Source organism: Mauremys reevesii, linkage group 11 (genome assembly GCF_016161935.1).
Source record: "Mauremys reevesii isolate NIE-2019 linkage group 11, ASM1616193v1, whole genome shotgun sequence".
NCBI lineage: Eukaryota > Metazoa > Chordata > Testudines > Geoemydidae > Mauremys > Mauremys reevesii.
In genome coordinates this window covers 37,025,616-37,047,627 of record NC_052633.1, presented here as the reverse complement: position 1 = coordinate 37,047,627, position 22,012 = coordinate 37,025,616, and the positions used below count along the sequence as shown (strand labels likewise).

Sequence of the window (22,012 nt, the reverse complement as noted above, 5' to 3'; positions counted from 1 at the left end):
ACATTTTGGCACCTGAGGCAGGGAGCTCAAATGACGCCCCCATGCCCTCTTGCTTGGGCCAAAACTTTGAAAGGTCTCAATTCTGCCTTCTTCCTCTTCTACTCCTCTCATGGTACTGCTCTTCTACCTATCCCAATAAAGGAGAACTAACAACTTAAAATGCCTTGTTCAAAAATTTTAAGTAACACTTAACTTTCAAATGCCTGAATAGCAAATGTAACTTTTCTTGCCTGCTTAATAAACACAGGCATTTTTATCTGTTTGAATAATCAAAGTGGTGCTTTCCGTGCCTTCTTGGTTGCAAAGATTTGAACTGCTTCCTGAAGGTCCACAGTCTGGGCCAGCTCATGCTTTACTGAGATGGTTGCAAGGCCGACCAGCCTCTCCTGTGTCATTGTGGAGAGTAGTTGTGTCTTTATTAACTTCAGCTTGGAGAAGCTATGTTCTCCACAGGCAACTGTTACAGGAAGTGTTAGTAGTATGCGCAGAGCAACAAAAGCATTTGGAAAGAGGGTGATCATCTTATTTGTGCACATATATTCCAGAACAGCCTTTGGAGTTGATCCTGCTGAAAAGTATCTTGAAAGGGCTTTCAGTTCATCACCTAAATCACTCGCATCAATATCGCACATACCATCATGTGTCAACACTGTCTCTAGTGCCCTGCATTGCTAGTGTAGGTCTTCTTCAGGTATAGTGAGGAATTTTGGAATATCATACAACATCCCAAATATACTGCTGTGTTCCTTGAGCTGCATGAAACGTTCTTCAACTGACTGTATTGCACAATCTAGCACCTGGTTAAAGAATTAAACTTTGAACTGTTCCTTGGGGTCTCTTATGGGATTATCCCATGCCTCGTAATCAAAATGTCGTCTTCTTCAGTGACTCTTGTATTCCTGAATGGGTGGGAAAATAGCTTCAGTGTGAAGTTCCTCTGCCAACTTATGTGCACTCTTCAGAACGTTTTGAAATCCCTCATCTGACCGGTAAGACTGTAGGTATGACTTTGCTTTGTACAGTTGTTCCATTGCTCCAGATATATCAAGATCAACACCTTGGAGTCTCTTGCTTACAGCATTTATTTCAAACAGTATGTCATGCCACAACACTAAGCCACACAGAAATTTGAAGTTATGTATGTTTCTGGTGATTCCATTTCCCTCTGCCACTGTTCTCACACAAACAGTTCTTGTCATAGCATTATCCTCCATATTGGCAACTATGGCATTATCTATCTTCTCAATTTGGTGTTTGATAAGCTTTATCGCCTCCACTCAACTTTCCCATCGTGTGGCACTCAGTGGTTTCAGTGTCAGAGAGGATGTTCCCAGATGTTGCTTCAAAATTTGCCATCGATGAGTTGATGCAGAGAAAAATACATAGATGCTTTGAATTACATTAAAAAATTCAGCAGCCTCACTAGAAGCTGCTGCTGCATCACTGACCACCAAGCTCAATGAATGAGAACTGCTTGGGACAAAAAAAGCTCGAGGGTTTAACTCTTGGATCCGTGTCTGCGCTCCTCTGTTCTTTCCTCTCATGTTGGCACCATTATTCGTAGCCCTGACCTCTCATGTCAGCAATCACAATTCCCGTATCTGCTAGCTTTTTAAGAAGCACATTTGTCATACCAGCTCCTGTAGTATCATCAATGTCAATAAATTCTAGAAAATGCTCTTTGACAGTCACCATTGCAGGGACATTTTCACTAGGTCCTGTTGTTGTTACAAAATGCACCATTAAAGTCATTTGTTCCATATGGCTGATGTCAGGTGTGCAGTCCAGAATAACCAAGTAATATCTTGCTGACTTCGGATCTGCCACAATCTTCTGTTTGACTTTTGTTGCCAGTAACTGTATGATCTCATTTTGAATTGTTTTTCCAAGGTAGGGGTGTGTGTATGGTGGTGACTATTCTTAGATGCTCCTGGAGGGAGGACAGCATCAAACTCAGCCATCAGCTCCACAATTTTAAGGAAGTTTCCATTGTTTGGCACATACAGCTGATCTGAAGTGCCACGCAGTGCTAGGTTTTGGGTAGCAAGCATTTGCACAATGGCAATGAGCCTTTTCAGAACATTTTGCCAGTAAAGAGACTCTGATGCAATCTTCTCTTGATGCTGATCATCTAAGGTGGCCTTTAACCTTAGTCTCATCTCAAGCTCTTTCCATCTATGGAATGCTCTCTGATGATTTGCTGCCTTCTCATGGCATGCCAGATTTCTAGCCAGATTTTTCCAGTCCTTTGTTCCTGTACAGCCCAATGTGTCTAGAACATTAGACTGGAAGAGTTTGCAACAAAAACAGTATGCAGCATAAGAAATGGCCTCTCCACTTTGTCACCATTGGGGATTTCATGCCAGTAATGTGTTGGATGGAAACTTCTATTTTCATTGTCTTTGGGGAACATGAAGTTTTTCACTTGCTGTGGCCGATGCAGTACAAGGAAGTCCCTCAGGCTGCTGCTCAAGTGGGTCCACAGTCCTGGATCATCTAGACTTAAGGAACTAAACTCAGCAGCAGCTGTTATTGCCCCTCCACCACACTCTTCTCTGATCTACACTTTTCTTCAGGAATGTGCATGGTTACATCCATTTGAGATGGAGATATGGATGCTGCAGTAGCTGCCAGGTCACCTGCACTCTGACTAACTGGAAGTTCAGGCATCTCCTCACCACTCACATCCTCACTGGGGCCGGAAGGCTCACCGTGAACATTTGTGTCTATGTATCTCAGGAAAGCGCCTTCCTGCTTAGATAGAAAAGCTTCCTTTGCTTGCTTTCTTTTTCTGAATGCTGCCCCACTGACTGCTGATCTGTGCCAGCTATAGTGGCTCTCAACACTCAATTGAAGGGGACAAAAAAAGCAGGCCGGTAGCAGGGCCTGAGTGAGGGAAGATATCAGCATTTTAAGGGCCTAACTGGCTCCTACTACTTCAGTTGACTGCCTGTTCGCCTCAAGAGGGTTCTGGGAAGCAGCAGGAAACAGGAAGCTCCCTGAGAAGCTGGTGTTAATCAGTCCAGGCTCCTGGGGGTGATAGAGAGGTATATAAGAGGCTCCTCCTCCTCTATCTCCCTGCAGCTCCTGCTGCTTTCTGTTATTCCCTCTCACCTTTTCTCCTGCCTGCCTGTTATGTCTCTTGTGTCCTCCTTCCTCCAGCACAGCACTCCACCATCTCTGTGCATCTGGAGCACAGAGAATACATATACATCAGCAGCAGACACAATTTTCTACACTCTGGGTCCTACTGGCGCCCCCCAACATAGTCTGGCACCTGAGACGGTCACCTCAGTTCACCTCATGGTAAGGCCAGTCCTGACGTTGCTCTCTGTACATATTCTAGTATTTGGACCAGTCTAGATCTAAATGGCTCAAGCAATGATGCTGTCACTATTTCCTTTGAGAGATTATTTTGCAGTTTATTATACCTCACAGACAAGAAGTTTTTTCTGATAACTTAAAATTTCCCTTTTTTTTCATTTCATGCTATCACTACTAATTATGCACCCAAAATTTCCCCTGAACAATTCCTCCCTAAACTTCTCTATTTTATCTTTATTTTTCCCTGTTAGAGACAAATTTTAAAAAGTCATGCAGTGCCTTAGCTATTTCTGAGTCATTAATTTCATCCTCTTTCTCTGCCCCTATTAATGGACTTACTTTCCCCTAGTACTATTCCTACATGCCCCTTTGGTTACAATGAACTTATTCGGCTTCTTTTCCCTTATATTTTCCCCACAAATTGGACTGAGCAGTCTTTCTTGGTTTTTCCTTTCCCATCTCCAGAACTGGCTTCTTTTTAAAACTCAGATCTGTAAGCAATCCCTCATTAAGCCCATGGATTTTAAAACCTGACCTGCAGTCCCATACATTTTTCCAGGATTGTACTTCTCTTAGGCAGGCACAGGCAGTCCTGCTGAATTATGTCACCTTAATGTAGTGGTTTTGGAATGTGGACAATCACTTTACTTGCGGGGTTTGAAATCCAAACAGGTCTCCAGGGATTAAAAGTCAATCAAATATTTTAATAGTTGTGCTAGTCCCACAAAGCCCCTTTCCCTATTACTAATGCAAATTAGGGCCCAACCATGTGAATGTAAGGTACAGCTTTGTAAATGAAATGCTACAAGTATATTTCAAGCACTGAAAAGCAAGTCAGTAACCACCTAATGTACATTTAATACATTGTGACAAAACTTAATGAAAAATAATCACCTTACTGAAATGACTTTAATTAGCTTTATTATTTAAAAGAGGAAAATCATTTCACATTAATGGATGAAGCATGTAAAATTAAATAGAATAAATTCACATATTTTACTGTAGATGACTGTACATTCCAGAATGTGCTTTCCACTCCGGTGTTTGGGTAAGTACATCTTTATCAGAAACATTCTGACAGTCTTAATTATGCAGACTCCACAGCCCTGAGATTATTTGTTGCTTAACACATTCAGAGGTTTTAATCATCAATATTTGGTGTGTATTTTCATCTATCTATAGTCACGTTTTGTGATCGAGGGAAAATAGCATGTGCTTATTACAGGAGAGAAACATATACATGAACCAGAAGTCCATATGTATAGGAGTTGCAGAGAAAAATCTTAATTACTCATGATCTAGCTCTAAAGAGGGATGTGTATACAAAGGAAATTAAGCAGAGAGCCGAACCCCGCCCTCCTCTTAGAAGCTGATGGCAGTTTAGCTTCTTTCCATTCCTGGGCCAGTCTTCCCAAGGTTGCCCATGACTATGGGTGCCTTTCTAAAGTTGGTTGTGGGCCCTTAGATTGTGGTATGTTGGGCTAATTTTACAGTTGCACATGGCTTTTTGAGGCAATATGCATCAGTTTCTAAAGACTGAACACTTCCCAGGCTAGATAATTCCTATCATCCCAGGGAGGAATGGCATTTCCAGCACCAGCAGCAAACAGGAATGTGCCCAGGGCAAGTTCAATAGCAGCTTACATGAACACCCCCTTGCTCATTGGCTGTTGCTTACTGAGAGTCCAATCAATGTCTGATATTTTGGGTTTGTTTTCTCCAACTCAGTTTGGATCCAGTCCAGTTTTCTTCTGAGCAACTGGCAATGTTGCTCTAGATGTGCCAGTGCTTCTAAAGGCTGTTCTGAAAAGTGAGGCATACAATCATTACTGTCAACAGCATCAATCTGTTAGCACACTTGGACCGGATGAGTGGTGTACTTCATATTGGAGAAATCATGGATAGACAAAGGCTGATAAAATTATCCGAATTACTCCTGTTTATCATGCACTTCCTGCAATATGCCTTGAACAGATGGATTTTGCACAGACAGGAATTCGGAACAAAAGTTTTCACTGTGTGTCCTTTGGACAATCCATTAAAACCTACTCTGCCAAAGGATATATCTACACTGCACATGAAAGTGTGATTGTAGCATGGGTAGGCATATGTGTGCTAGCTTTAGTCTAGCTAATGTGAGTTACGATAGTAATGATGTAGACATAGTGGCATGGGCTTCAGCACAGGCTAGCCACTCAAGTACAGTCTGTTGTGGAACCAGGGTCTTAGATGCTAGTCTGTACCATGTACACTACTTGTGTTGACTAGATTAAAGCTCGCATGGGTAAACTGATCCATGCTACAGTCACACCTTCATATGCAGTGTCAACATACCCAAAGTGTCATTACAACAGGATTGCCAGCGCACAGGGAAGTCCTGTGATGACCTCTTCTCTGGCCACACTATGCTGGCTGCTGAGAATTGTTTGTACGGGACTATACCAGCTCAAGCACATTGGAGGATGTCCTTACAAAAGGTCAATGCTCACATTGCTATCTATGCTGGCTCTGAGTGTGTTATGCACAGGCAGCATGGTGAAAAGCAATCCAAATGCTGGGAAGCATCTGAGATAACACATTTACAGGTGCAGCAGTTCAAACAAGTCAAGAACACATAAAAGCCAGCAAAGATTATTTTTTAAAAAAGATCATGGATCTAAAGATGATTTAGGAATACAACACTGGGAGGGCATTGCACCAAAGACCTGAGAATTGGGGATGTTAGAGCAATGTGGTATATCAGCAGTGTGTGTATTAGGTCATTTACACAGGGGAGAGAGCCCATGGGACCATTAGAGTAGCACAGTATACATCCAGCAGAGGGCGTATGGAGCTGTTAGAGCAGTGCATTAGAAAAACAGCAGAGGGGATAAGGAGCCATTAGAGCAGCCGGGTATGAACATGGCAGAGGGCACATGAAGCTGTTACGGCAGCGCCGTATAAATCCAGCAGTGAGTGCTGTGACAGATAAGATTGGAACAGGCATATCTTTGAGCCTTTTGTATTAACTTTAGCAATGTTATCTGCAGTGCTCCAGTCCTAAAAATAAAAGTATTGGACAGCTGTTCTGGCTTCCCAAAAAAGTACTGGAATGGTGCATACTTTTTACTGCACACCAGTAGCCTGAGCCATAAGGGAAGGAGACCATGATGAAACTCATGGTGAAGAGCAGCATCCTGGCCAGGCTCTGAGTCCAGAGCAGCAGGTCCCACTGGTACTGGCACACCAGGCTCAGTTAGGCAAACCACACCACTACCAGGACACACATGCTCAGAAAGCGCTTTTGCAACAGAAGGTGCCCAGCAGGCAGCAGTAGGCCCAGGTCCTGGCCTTGGGCATCCCAGGATCCACACTGTCTGTCTTGGGCAGCTGGCACAGCAATAGCTCTGAGTGCAGCAGCCTGTTCTGCACCTGGCATGGCCTAAATGGGAGCCCACCAGTCTCTGCTGGGATGCAGCCTGCTGGTACTCCCCCTCCCACTACTCTGCCAGTGGATAAGGTCCCTGTCTGGCCGACTAGGCAGCTGTGTACGTGATTGCCCGGGAGAGGAGCTGGAGCCCAGTGCTTCCAGAGTGCCACATCCTGAGCGTGCTGGGCCCAGCCAGCTGTAACCCAGCAGCACACTCCACTGAGCAGGGAGTGAGCCACCACTAGGGTGACCAGACAGCAAGTGTGAAAAATCAGGACGGGGGTGGGGAGTAATAGAAGCCTATATAAGAAAAAGCCCCCAAAATCAGGATTGTTCCTATAAAATCGGGACATCTGGTCACCCTAGCCACCACACCAGGCCAGTCCCCACTTCCTGAAGCCTCTGGGCAGGGGTGGCTGCTCACTCATCACTTTGCCATGGCCCAGCTCCCACAGCACAGAAGAGACTGACCACTGATGGGGGCGGGGGGAGGCAAGTGGTCACACTTCTCTACCCACCGAGCACAGGCTCACAGGGCTGGGAGCACTAGCAGTGCTCAAGTCCTTCCTAAGAAAGGAATACTGGAGCAGCGGCCCAGCGCGTTGCTGCATGACTCAAGTGCTGCTTGCTTGTGAGCCAGGGATTGTATGCTGGCTGGCTGGCGAGGGTTGCTCAACCCCATCCAGGAACTAAAATCAGGGAAGGGGTAATTACTGCAGACCCTGGGACAAGAGAAGGCCCCACTCCCGGTGAACTGCATATACTGGTTCAAGAGACTCAGGAGACAAAGACAGAGCTCGTGGCAGAAAGAGCCAAGCTAAAGTGAGCGAGGGCCCTTGTTCTGATCCAGCTGAGATGAACCTTTGCCCATGGGGGTCAAACCCAGCTGAAGGGCTGGAGCCTGCCAGGATCTCCACATGGAGGATGGGAGTGTTCTGGTTAGGCCAGACCCTCTGCATAATCACTGGAGCTAAAGCCCCACCCCCTGGGCAGGACGGGGAGGGGGCAGGTCCCTGATGGGGGCGGAATCAGCCATGCAATCACCTGATACTGTGCCGGGCACTTGCAGCCCGTGGAGGGGCACATGGGCCAGGAGCCTGGCCAGCTATTCCTCAGACCCCACCGGTGCAGGAGTTCACTTGAGCCTGCCATAAGGCACCCGCAGCTCCTCTCTCCTGCCTAGCCCTGGGGATGGGTGGCTGAGGAGATGCTCTAGGTGTGTTTCTCTGGCTAGGGCCACTCTAGGCTTTATCTCTGTGGTTGGAGGCCGCCAGGTCTCCCTTCTGTGACTTGGCTGGGGTCTCTGACCAATGAGATGTAGCTTAGAGCTTGGTTCCCCCAGCTTACCCCAAGGCTTGGGTCCTGCTACGTGGTGCTCTAGTCCTCATGCCATGCCCTGGACGAGCAGCTAGAGCCCCAGGCATCCTGGGAGCAAGGGGCACCCAGCTATGGACCAGCAGCCCAGCCCCACCCCCTTCCCAGAGCTGTCAGCTGCAGGAACAAGTAACTCAACCACAGCCTTCCACCCAATCCAAGAGGAGGAGCAAGCAGAGATCTTTCAGCTGTAGCAGGTTTGCCGTACTGCCTCTCTTCACTGACAGCTGTGCAAGTCAATGTAAAATCTGCTGTGTAGCTCCACTAGGCCAAGTGAGCTGCATGCCCCAGGGACTCCTTGCATTCTCCAGCTGCTACCAACAGGCTCCCCATATGGAACCCTCCCATCCCCCTGTATTTCAGAGACTCCCTGCAACCATGGGCAGTGTGTGCACCACCATTTCAATTCCCCCCCAGCAACCAGCCTTCAGCATGAGCTCTCCTTCCAGGCCAGGGCCTCAGGGTGCCCCCCCTCTTTCCACCTTCTTCCTCATGGCAGGGTCTCTGTGTGCCCTCCTTTCCCCCCCCTCCAGCTCCATCACTCCATGGGGCCCACTTTCTTCCTCTCCATTTCCATTCCCCCACTCTGGATCCCTGCTTCCACCTCTGCCCACCCAGTTTCCAGCAGTGCCAATTTCAAGACAACAAAAGTCATGACCGACCCCCGCCCCAAAATCACGATGGGCCTAAAAACCATGATTTTTTAAAAACAGACTATACTGTGGTGTTTGGTCACTCTCCCAGATTCATTGGGTAAGGTGATTTTGGCCCCCACTGCAGGAGCTCCCACCTCAACATCTGCCTGTTCTCTGCTCAGCAATTAATCCTGCATCCCCATCTCCAAACCACACCTGTCCCCTCATCAACCTGCTGCATCCGCCCTGCCCACCCTTTGCCATCCGTTCAGTGCCCCAGCCTCACCTCTGCTTCTGCTGGGTTCTTCACACACACCCCAGGGCCGGGGGGCTGCAGTGGGGCCTCCTCTCCCCCCTACCAGGCTAGGGAGGCAGCTCCAGGGGTTTTCATCCCTTCCATCCCTCCCCTGGCTGGGTGCTGCAGTGAGGGACGGGGGAGGAGTGCCCCCTCTATTGCTCATGGGCGGGAGGGAGAGCGGAGCTGCCCTAGGCTGCTGGGATCTTTCTGTCCCCCTGCGCCCCTTGTGAGAAGGGCTTCAGCTTGCAGAGGGGATGGGCGAAGAGCGCTTCCTGCTTCCCACAGCACCCATGGTTGGTTGCTCTGTCCTAGGAGGTGGGCAAGGAGGGTAGGCAGCCAATCGGAAGGCTCACATCTGTTAGCTAACTGGAGCTTCTTGCGTTGTTGCCAGACTGGCTCCAGCCCCGACTGACGAACATCTGTCACAAGAGAAAAAAATCCCATGAGTTGGCAACATGGGTTCCCCCCACCACACTCCCTGGGTCCCTGCTTCCCTCATCACCCCACCCCCCATCCACTTTCCCCCACACACTCCCCATTGATTCCCTACTTCCCCCATCACCATCAATTAGACCCCAATCCTCTGAGTTCCTACTTCCTCCTCCACTCCCCCGGTCCCTGCTTTTTCCACCACCACTGCCCAACCCTTTAGTTCCTAACCTTCCTACCCCCCCTTATCCCTCTGAGTCCCCATTCCCCTCCCCCAAATCCCCTCTTCCCTCGTTATAAACATTCCCTGTAAAGAGTTCTCCTTTTTATTTCTTCTCTTTTTGTTAGATTCCAGGCTACAGATAATGTCTCTAGGCAGCAGATTGAGCTGCTGCCCCTGATACATGGAGGCAGCAGCATGGGGCAACAGAGAGATTGTTCTGTCTGCAACACCAGGCAGTTTGGGCCTCCACCATTCCCTGCCATTTCGAAATGGATTGTTGCAGTGTTCCAAAGTGATCTTTTTACAGACTGAGAAATGCCACTGAGTTGAGCATCAGACCTTGCTTTGCTGCTCCATAAATGCAAATCAGAATGGTAACATTTGCCATCCAGTGTGCACTCACTTTGCATTTGTGTAAATGATTACACACATGCAAGGCAATGGAAAATCAGGTCCAATATATTTTAGGAGGTGAAGACCTGATATAGTCACATATTGCACTTGGACAATTCTGGTCTGCCATTTTTGGTGACGAGTGAGTCAGAAAGCTTAACATGAAAAAATTTGGTGTGTTTGTTTGGTTTTTAGGGCTGTGATTACAACGGTACAGAAAATTCCAACAATACCAAACAAAATTCATTGGAGTACCAGTCTTATAGAAATTGTGAAAGCTGAGAAAATAGTGCTTGTAGGTTTACTAAAACTTACTGGTATGACTCTTGGTGTTAACCTGCTTAGAGACATGCAGTCAGAGTCTACGCTGTTGGATGGAATAATATTGCTTTGTCACACTCAGGAGCATTTCTAGAGAATAAAATGTGAATACATGGAGTGGCTGTATCATTGGTACTGCTGAAAGGCTGATAAGCAATTTGTATGCATTGCTCTGCCTTAGATTGATGCATTATTTATCATTTTTGGTCATTTACCTTCATATGGATGAGATGGGGAAGCGGGAGGGGGAGAGGAGGACAGAAGTGTCGGGGTCAGTGTTGAACAATTTAAGCCTGAAGCAAATATAGTTTGGTATATTTGTAAATAAGTAGTGGATTCACCTATTCTGGCCACCTATATTTGTGTAACTGTAAATTGCAATACTGGCCTATATACAGGCAAATAACTACACATTTTTTGAAAAATTCATAGAAAGTTAGTTGTTAATAGTACTGGAGGCTTTGCAGTACTTCATTAGTTTTTGGTTTTGTTTTTTAAGAGGTGCTGAGGAGCTCTTGAAAAATGTTCTGGATGATGATTAAAGAATTTTGCAAATAAAATAATCATGAGAATTTGCTGGGAACCTTAAGAAGTGTCAGACTCCAAGCTATTTAGATTGGGAATGTCCTACCAAAAAAATAACAAATATAAATTGTCTCTTTTCAGTCAAAGGTCATTCAATATATTCGAGTGCCAAAATACCACACATCATTCAAATAGCTCAACAAGAAATGAGTCGAGATTTTATTTTGTGAACATAAATGTGAAAACAAAGGCATTGAAAATATTTTCATTAATTAAAAAAAACCCCAGCACAATGTGAGATTTCTAATAGCAAAATTTAATAAATTAATATATGCATGCCAGATAAAAATACAAAATTACAACTGAAACAACAATAAAGGAAATATTGTACAGTGTTGCAGATTTTACTGCAACCACGATAAAAGACATGAAGAATTACTTAAAGTGACAAAGTACACATTTTGTTTCTGTTCAAAACAAATTACTACATGATAAAAGAACTGAGAGAAACCAGGAAGAAATCACCCAAGAAAGTGGGAAAAGAATGATAGGAAATGTCAACATACAGCCAGAAGCCCCATTTCACAGAAATCATTCTTTTTTAGTATCAGAAACCAATTACATAGAACATAAAAGCAAATTCACAATAGGTTTACACTGAGAAACATGCTAAATTACAATCACAAACTATCCAGAACAAAGATGCTTATAAAAGATGCTGCATCAGTTCTCTTGTTTCTTTTGCAGAAGGAGCTTCATCAAAACAGGGAGAACAGGAAGCCAATCATGCAATAGAGCTTTAGATTTTTGTTTTAAACATGATAAACACCCAGGATTACTAGTACTGGAAAATGTGTTAACCTTTTTTCAACATCAGCTGAATGGCACTACAGAAGCGACACAGAGTTCCTTCATTTTTATCCTGTATACATCAAAAGCTCTAGCAAATATGGAATTCAGCTACAAGAGCCAGTTAAATTACATTAAAATATTCCTTCCTCCACAGAATATTGTTGTTTCCTTTTTTAGAAAGAACAAAACAAAATATTCAAAATAAAATGTCTTCATTTTTTATAAGCATCTCCACCACAAGTCTCTGGTAACGGATATCATTCAGTGCAGCCATTGCATCTAGTTCTGGTGCTCGCATAAGGGTTGGTCCAAAAACAATGCCAAGATTCTCTGCATTCATGAGATTCTCCTTTTCATGAAGGGTTACCCTGTAAAGGAGGACAATGTTAAACACAAGGCACGTCATACCAAATATTGGTGGATGACACGGTGCACAAAGACCAGCTCTAACAAAGATGCTAAGTCAGTGCTTTGGCAGGCTTACCCCACATCCCTCCTTGGCTGCATCACACAGCTCTTGGGTTCCTAATAGTGTAGGGTTATAAACTGCTAGTGCAGCTTTGCCACCACTTGTAGCAACTTCCTACTGCTGGTTATCTGGTTATCCACCAGTGCCTGTTCCAAAGCTCACGATCTGCTATTATATTATCTTTGGGTGGACCACGGAGTATAATTTACCACGTATGCACACAGAGCAGAATATATAGAGTCTTCTCAGACAGTATATGGTTAAGAAGTGCGGAGACACAGAATAAATGTCTCCCCAAATTCTGGTTACTGGCATAACAACAGTAAACAAAATGCCGTCTAGAGACACTAAACTTCTGCTTTGGTTTATGGCAGTTAATTGCCTTTTTCAATAAAACAAATTCAGATTTGTAAATGAGTTTGTTCACAGACTAAACAAAGGACTTAATATACACTGCTGCTTTATCATAAAACAAATCTCCAGAAGGATTCTTTTAAATGACTAAATATCCATTGGTAGGAAGTTTGTGGGTTATAAAAACACTTATGTTCTTTCACATTGCTGAACTATCTAATCTCCTATGCTGAATAAAAGCCCTTCAGGCATATACAATAGTTGTCAGAATTTGGTGTCCTCTTTTTTTGACATATTATTCTGGCATTTCCAAAACTCTGCTTCCTAGTTTATGATTCCAAATAAAGGACCAATGGCTAATTAGCTAAATTTTGCAACAAGCCAGTGAGCTAGCTGTTCCCTCACTACAACTCTTTTCAGTAAGTATATTAAACAACAGAAACTAAAAATAATGGAAATATTATAAATTGTGTTGCCCCTTCCTCCTCATACTTAGCAAATGCCAGCAGTGTAAGAATTTATAAATTGACCTGCTAATCAACAGATCAGCAACAACCCTTGAACAATAGGATATGAAAAATCAGCTTTACAAGTAGTCTTTGCTACTGGTCTTCCATTCCTCAGGCTATACTAATACATTCATTTGAAGTTCCATTGAAATAAGTGGACACTGACATATCTGGTCCAGAACATGCAGCAACCCTGGGGTTGCATTTTGCTGGACATACTCAGCAGACTCAACAAATCCTACAGTGCAACTGTGTTTTCACTAAAAAGACTTAAAATGAAGCTATTTATATGGCAAGAAATGATTATTCATGACAATAGGTACATGTTAACAATAGGTACATGTCACAAATTAAAATGGGCACAGTAGCTAATATGCCAATTCTATTTTTTACTCAATGATTTTGTATATACTTTGACAGCTGAAGGGAATAGTTTCTTGCCATGTAGATATTTATAGTACCTACAAATAGAGTAAAAATTGGTTAGGCATATTATTATTATTTGCATCCAAATTGTGGGGTTTTTACTGGTCTAAGTCCTTAAGGCCTATGGAGAGTGCAGAAGGTAGGAGAAAGCACAGTGTCTGTGTATCTGTTTTAGTGTATTTTAATACTCTGTTCTTTTAAGACATACAGTAACTCCTCGCTTAACGTAGTAGTTATGTTCCTGAAAAATGTGACTTTAAGCGAAACGATGTTAAGCGAATCCAATTTTCCCACAAGAATTAATGTAAATAGGGGGGGTTAGGTTATAGGGACATTTTTTTCACCAGACAAAAGACTATTACACCTCTACCTCAATATAACGCGACCCGATATAACTCGGGTTCACATACAACGCACTAAAGCTCTCGGGGGCGGGGCTGCGCGCGCTGGTGGATCAGTGCATCAGTCTCCAACACTGCTCTGAGCGGCATGTTAAGGGTGGGGGGCAGGCAGGAGGGCAAGCGGGGTGAGGAGGCGAATGGGGAGGTGAGCGGCAGGCAGGAGGGGGGGTGAGGAGGCAGGCGGGTGGGAAGACAGCAAGCAGGAGAGCAGCAGTTGGGCGGACAGGGAGAGGCGCACCGGACAGACAGTGAGGAGACTAGCGGGAAGACAAGCGGCGAGTGGCGGCTGGGTGGGAAGGAGCGCTGGGCGGACAGTGAGGAGACTAGCGGGAAGACAAGCGGCGAGTGGCGGCTGGGTGGGAAGGAGCGCTGGGCGGACAGTGAGGAGATTAGCGGGAAGACAAGTGGTGAGCGGCGGCCGGGCGGGCAGGAGCGCTGGGTGGACAGTGAGGAGACTAGTGGGGAGGCTGATTTGTCCCAGGCCCCACACCCCTCTAGGGACGGCTCCAACACGCCGAGGGGTTGGATAAGGGGCAGAGGGTCTCAGGGGGTGGTTAGGGGACGAGGAGTGGGGGGGGGGTTTGGATGGGTTGGAAGTTCTGAGGGGTCAGTCAGGGGGCGGGAAGTAGGTGGGGGTTGGATGGGGGCGGGGCCAGGCTGTTTGGGGAGGCACAGACTTCCCTACCCGATATAATGCGGTTTCACCTATAACGTGGTAAGATTTTTTGGCTCCCGAGGACCACGTTATATTGGGGTAGAGGTGTGTGTATATATATCTATACACACACACACACACACACACTGAGTTTAAGTTTTAAACAATTTAATACTGTACACAGCAATGATGATTGTGAAGCTTGGTTGAGGTGGTGAAGTCAGAGGGTGGGATATTTCCCAGGGAATGCCTTACTGTTAAATGATGAACTAGCAATTGGCTGAGCCCTCAAGGGTTAACTCATTGTTGTTAATGTAGCCTCACACTCTACAAGGCAGCACAAATACAGGGAGGGGAGACAGCAGACAGACAGACAGAGACTCTCACAGAGAGATGCACACTGCCTCTTTAAGTATGCTGACCCCACTCTAAGTACACTGCCTTGTTAAGTAGATCAGCAAGCTCCCTCCATCCTGAGCCCTGTTGTGTGTCCCCCCTGCTCTATGGAAGATGGGAAAGCGGGGTGCAGGAGCAGGAGGGAAGGGGGACACCCTGACAGCCCCCCTCTTCCCTCCACCCCCCTCCCGCACAGCAAGCAGGAGGCTCCGGGGAGCAGCTCCAAGGCAGAGGGCAGGATCAGCACATGGCAGTGGGAGGAGGGGCAGCTGAACTGCTGGCCATTGATGGCCTGCTGGGCAGCTGCCACACAGAGAACTTAGGAGCAGGGAGCTGATAGGGGGGCTGCCGGTCCACCTTGGTTCCAAGCCCCCACCAGCCCTGGTTCCAAGCCCCCACCAGCTAACTGCAATGGGTTGTTCTTCCTGCAAGCAGTGGACAAAGCAGGCAGCTGCCAAAGGACATTATAAGGGAGCATGTTCTCTAACTGATCAGCAACATAACAATGAAACAACATTAACTGGGAGGACTTTAAGTGAGTTACTGTATTTAAGTTTGTTTGTTCATTCTGCTATAACAAATGACACTGGAGAGATTGTAGTGCTGTGTTAAATTTACAAAAACAACTCAGAATTTGCTTTATAAAAGCCTGTACAAGGCCCCAAATACATCTGTGGGGCTTACACAGACTCGTGTAAAGGCTACAGATTGGCCTTTGTTTCAGATGAATTCATCTAATTTCTTTTAAAATAAACCACATACCTCTTTAAATGTGCCATGAGATACCTTAAGGTTTCACAGTGTGCAGGTGGCAGTAGTTTCAATGCTTCATGAAGTGTTTCCAACTGTTCATCAGGATCCATGGTTTCTGAAACAGAAACATTTAAATATCAGTGCAGACAATGCCAGACTTCAAGCAGAGAAGTAGAGACACAGTAGGTTTGGGGAGTGACAGGTCTGAAAGGAGCCCTCATGATTAAATCTAACTGTTTATCTCCAGATTATGTCAATGAGCTTTGGTTTTGCTTTAATCAATGTGCCTCCCTCTTTTTCTGGAAGGTCTCTTCTGGAATGACTCTCTCACAACAGTTTCCATGGCTCCCCAATGCACTGTCAAGAACAATGTTAGAGGAGAAGAGCTGTGATGAATTGTGACATGTGAATTCCTGTCCACTAGTAACTGGACTGAGTCCACCAAGACTTTCCTCATGGGTACTGAAAAAGCTGTCAAGATAGTAATTACTACCGACTTGGACTAGTTTTGCACAAGTGACCAAGAGGTGAAATTCTGGGCCTACTCAAGTCTATTCGAGTTTTGTCATTGACTTCAATGAGTCTGAGATTTCATCCCTAGGGGTCCTTTATCTCATTACCAATCACTCTCAGGGCAGGTCTACACTAAGGGCAGGGGTCGAACTAGGGTACACAAGTTCAGCTATGTGAATAGCGTAGCTGAACTCGAAGTACCCTAGTTCGAACTACTTACCCGTCCAGACGCCGCGGGATCGAAGTCCGCGGTTCCAAGGTCGACTCCGCCACCGCCGTTTGCAGTGGTGGAGTACCGGAGTCGACCGGAGCGCGCGGGGAGTTCGAACTATCGCGTCCAGATTAGACGCGATAGTTCGAACTCCGAGAAGTCAAACTCACTGCGTCGACCGGGCAGGTAAGTGTAGACTAGCCCTCATAGATTACCTCATTCCCAGTAAAATAAAATTAAGGCTACTTTGAATTATGACATTGTCAGGTAAACAGGATCATTCACTACATGGTGACAAGAAAAGAGGTACTCATCCTGGGCAGTAACTGTGGTTCTTCGAGATACTATGAGCGCTCTCTTGGTGTGTGCGTGCCCCAGGCACCCTCAATCTGAGATTTTTATTAGCACTGTCCATTCAGCCCTCAGATGTGCTGTTGGTATCCTCATGCCTTGTACCCAGGCTATATCAGGCTGCCTGGATGAACTGCCCCCTCGGTTACTTCTGCACCGCCGAGTCTCAGGAGAAACTCTGAAGTAGAGGTGAAGGAGGATGGGTAGTGGAGCACCCATAGGGGGACACATCTCAAAGAACCACACTTACTGCACAAGGTGAGTAACCTCTTCTTCATCTTTGAGTAGTGTCCCTATAGGTGCTCCACTCTTGGTGACTCCTGAGCAGTGTCCCCAATAGGAGAAAGGGGCTTCAGAATGGAGTCCTGCACAGGAGAGAGAACTGCATTGCCAACGGCAACACCAGACCTGGAGGCATCAACCAAGGCTTAGTATCTAGGGAAGGTATGTACCGAAGACCATGTACTGGCTTTGCAGATTTCTGGAATGGAAATATTTTCAAGGAGAGCCATAGATGTAATGTGATCTAGTTGAGTGTGCTGAAATGCTGATGGGGGTGGAACATTGACAGCCTGGTAGCAAGTTATAATATACTCAGAAATCCATTTAGAGAGTCCCTGGGTAGAAATGGGGAAACCCTTACATCTGTTTGCAATCAAAAGAAATAGTCTGTTGGATTTACAAAACAATTTAGTTCTTTCCAGATAGAAGGATAACACCCTCCTGATATCTAGAGTGTGGAGAACTATCTCCCACTTGAAGTATGTGGTTTTGGGAAGAAAACGGGCAGGTATTTGGTCTGATTTAGGTGAAATTTGGAAGTTACTTGAGGGAGAAACCTGGGGCCACAAGGACACCTTATCCTTGTGAAATGTTATGAAAGGGAAAGTCTGCCATTAAAGCCCCAATCTCTCCGACTATGGGCTGAGGTAGCTGCCACTAGGAAGGCTGTTTTCCTTGATAAATTCAATAAGGAGCAGGTGGCCATTGGTTCCAACAGGGGGTTTGTGAGGCTTTTGAGAACCAAATTCAGGTCCCAAGCAGGCGCAGGAACCTTTATCTCTGGGCAGAGATTCCCCAAGCCTTTCATAAATCTTGTGGTTGTGAAATGAGAGAGGAGTTGAGGGATAGCTGGAAGATCTTCTGGAGGATTGAGAGTGAGGTGAAATGGGTAAGAGAACCATGGTTGCCTCAACCATACTGTGGCTCTGGCCTTTTCCTGCTTGATCTTGTTTATCATCTTGAGGATGAGAGGCGCTGGAAGGCATAAAAGTCTGTCTGTCCAAGGCAAGAGGAGGCGTCTCCCAGTCAATTGTGACCTAACCCTCCCACCTCCCTTGAGCAAAATAGGTGGCATTTTTTGTTTGTGGTTGTGCCGAAAAGGTCTCCTTCTGGAAACCCCCAAGTCTGAAAGATTCTGTGTAGAACCTCATAATCCAACTCCCATTTGTATTCTTGGGAGAAGCACCTGCTGAGTGTGTCAGCAGTGACATTCTGTACATCACTGCTGAAATCCTTATGTGATGCTTTATGCACCAATTCCACAACTTTATGGCTTTGGTGCAGAGGGAAGGGGATCTTGTCCCTCCTAGTTGATTGATATAAAACATGCAGGCTACATTGTCTGTCATAACTTTGATAGATCTGCATCTGATGAGAGGTAGGAAATGCATACAGGCATTTCTGATCGTTCTGAGCTCCAGGAGGTTGATATGGAGGGTGGTCTCTTGAGGTGACCATTTGCCCTGTGCTATCAGGGAGCCAAAGTGCACCTCCCAACCCAAGAGAGATGTGTCTGTGGTTAATCACTGTTGGTGCAATTTGGAGGAAGGAGACCCCCTACATAGTGATGAATCTTCAACCAGTCTAGGGAATGCTTCACCCACTGGGATACTGATGCCTGTTTGCCTAGACTGTATCTGTTTGGTGAGTAAACCGTTCTGTGCCGCCCCTGAAAACAGCGGAGGTGTAATTTTGCATGCTTTGTCACGGAAGTGCAAGTGGCCACGTGACCCAGAAGTTGAAGGCAGTTTCTGACTGAGGTCTGGAGACTGTCAAGAATTGTTTTGACAAGGCTTGATAATATCTGGAACCTATCGACGGGAAGAGGTGCCTTGGATGCCAGGGAAATACCACTATAGTCTGGTGAAGCAGGTAAGCAGCCACTACTGACAGAACCTTTGAGAATACTCTCGGAGCAGAGAGGCTGAAGGGGAGCACTTGATACTGGAAATGATTCTAGCCTAACACAGATCAGAGGAATCTCTTGTGAGACAGGTGCACCGCTATATAGAAGTACACATCCTGGAGGTTGAGAGCTGAAACCAATCCCCTGAATCTAGGCAAGGAATTATAGTTGCTAGGGTCACCACCCTGAATTTCTAGGGACTCATGAATCTGTTTAGGAGTCTTAGATCTAGAATTGGTCTCCACCCTCTGTTCTTCTTTGGTATGAGGAAATAATTGTAATAGAAGCTCTTTCCCTTGTATTGAGGAGGTACCGGTTCTATTGCTCCTAAAGGAAGAAAGGTGTTTACTTCGTACCTTATTAGAGGCTCGTGAGAGGGGTCTCTGAAGAGGGGCGGGGAAGAGGAATGAGGAGGGAGGGAGGTACAGTGGATGGCTTACTCCCAGGACCCATTTGTCTGAGGTGATATACTCCCCTGCATTCTGGAAGTGGAAGAGCCTGTTGCCAAATGGGAGAAGGTAGGTAAAACACTGAAGCTGGCAGACTAATGAGGGTTGGAAATTCAGACCCTTGACTGTCCAATCAAAAACTGGCGCTTTGATGATGCCTGTTGTGGAGCCACATCAGATGGGTTTAGAGAGGATTGCCTTCTCTGGAACCTGTGTCTCTTCCTGGTGGATTCCATGGGTCTCTGGAATCCAGAGAATTGTATAGGGCAGGATCTCTGAACTCCATTTGCAATCTGCTGAACTTCTATTTATTTGCAGGAGTATAGTGCCCAATGAGTGTAATGTGGCCCTGGAATCTTTAAGAGTATGTAACAATTCATCAGCGTTCGCTGCAAACAACTTCCATCCATTAAATGGGAAATCCTTGGCCATATTTTGAAATTGCTGCAGCCAAGAAGCCCTATGCATCACCACCACCATAGAGATGGAATGGGCTGCAGTGTCTGCAGCATCGAGTGCTGCCTGCAAAGATAGATCTTGCCAGCAATTGTCCCTCAGCAATAGTGTTCTCTTTGATCGGGGCGAAGGTACTCAATAAACAACCCAAATTTTGTCAAGTTGTACTTGGCCATCAATGCTTGGTAATTTGCAATACAAAATTGCTGCATAGTCAGAGGTCCAGATGATTTTGGTTTCTGTTTTACGGGGTGGACTTATTTCGACGTTGTTTGCCCCACTCGTTCACTGCATCAATGACCAGAGAATTGGGAGGTAGGTGGTAGAAGAGGATGTGACAGGGTCAGGCAATGGCTACAGGAGAGTGTTAGAGGCAGATATATTAGTCCCAGATTAAGTAGATCCCTTTTCCCTGGGTAAGACAACAGGGGCAGTTCCAGAACAAGCAGGAACTTGCTGGAACCAATTAAGGCAGGCAGGCTAATTAGGACACCTGGAGCCAATTAAGAAGAAACTGCTAGAATCAATTAGGACAGGCTGGCTAATCAGGGCACCCGAGTTTAAAAAGAACCTCACTTCTGTTTGTAGCGTGCATGCGAGGAGCTGGGAGCAAGAGGCACTAGGAGCTGAGAGTGGGAAGGCATATTGCTGGAGGATTGAAGAGTACAAGCATTATCAGACAGCAGGAGAAAGGTCCTGTGGTGAGGCTAAAGAAGGTGTTGGGAGGAGGCCATGGGGAAGTAGCCCAGGAAGTTGTAGCTGTCGCGCAGCTGTTCCAGGAGGCACTCTAGACAGCTGCAGTCCACAGGGCTCTGGGCTGGAACCCGGAGTAGAGGGTGGGCCCGGGTTCCCCCCCAAACCTCCCAACTCTTGATCAGACACAGGAGGAATTGACTTGGACTGTGGGTTCTACCAGAGGAGAAGGTCTCTGGGCTGTTCCCTGACCCACATGGTAAATCTCTGAGGCGAACAAATCCACCAGTAAGTGCAGGAGCCACCAAGATAGAAGAGGAATTTTGTCACAAGGAATTCAGAGTCCTTGGAGGGGATATAATATTTTTTGTCAGCCCTTTTACAAGTGGGTGTCACTGTAGCTGGCATTTCCTATGTATTCCAGTAGAGCCTCGATAATGGGGAAGGCAACTCTAGATGGTGCTGCAGAGTGCGGAATGTCCAATAGCTCGTGCTGGGGTTCCCTGACCTCCTCAAAGGGTATCTGCAGAGAGTCTGTCACCCACTTAACAAGGTCCTGGAACTGGCAAAAATAATTGGCTGCAGATGGGGGGCAGGGGAAAAGTATCAGGGCCTCATCTGGCAAAGAGGATGAGATGGTGGTCTGACTTGTGGCTTCTTTAGTTGCCCTGGACTCCTGCTCCTCAAATGTTTCTTCCTGCTGCTGGGGTGGGGAAGCTTGGGTCTCCTTATCATCCCGATGGGATAGGGTCAGGGCCCTAGAGAACTGCCAACAATAGGCTTCCCGGGGATCCTAATATTGCCTTTGAGGTGCATACAGGGGAAAGGTGGCATCCAGGATTATTAAAACCAGGAGTGATGAGCTTCCGGAGCACCTTTCATACCCCTTCAGGAGACGGGGTTAGTGTAAGGGTGTACCAGAGAACCCTGCTCTGAAATGGAAGAAACGGAGGACCAGTCATCCTCCTCCTCCTCCTCTTCTTTTAATAGAGGAGCTCCCAGAGAATGGGGCGGGGTGAAGGCACCAGAGATGTAAAGAGATCTGGAGACTAAGAAGTTCCCAGTACCGGGAGACGCTCAGTACCTGCTAACAATGGAGACTCTGGTTCAGCAGTCTTCGCCAGTTCCTTCTGGTATCTGAAATCCTGTGGTGTTGAGTGTTTGTCCTTATCCGACGGTACCAGAGCTGTAGAATGCTTTGAGGTTGGCCCTGATGAGGTTGAAGACTTACATTGTACCATGTGGGAAGGACACACAGAGTGGCGTCTGAGATGACGGTAATGATCCTATATGTTTGGTACCGTCCCCAGATGACAATACCAGAGTCTTCATGGAGCCCTGTTTAGTTTTAGAGCTGTGGTGTTTTCCCGCATCCCCCATAATGGAGAAGCCTTTCCCACCCATG

The 22,012-nt window shown here is 46.2% G+C and overlaps 1 protein-coding gene across 3 annotated transcripts in view; it reads right to left on the bottom strand.

Moving 5' to 3' along the window:
• Positions 1 to 11,267: 11,267 nt before the first annotated feature.
• CHN1 (chimerin 1) overlaps positions 11,268 to 22,012 on the bottom strand; it is a 145,020-nt gene continuing 134,275 nt past the window's right edge. For all 3 annotated transcript variants that reach the window (XM_039495872.1, XM_039495871.1, XM_039495874.1), the window contains 2 exons: positions 15,756 to 15,861; positions 11,268 to 12,151 (listed from right to left, as the gene is read on the bottom strand). In XM_039495872.1, coding sequence (XP_039351806.1) covers positions 11,980 to 12,151; positions 15,756 to 15,861 — 278 coding nt within the window. In that variant the 3' untranslated portion in view covers positions 11,268 to 11,979. The remainder of the gene's footprint in view (positions 12,152 to 15,755; positions 15,862 to 22,012) is intronic.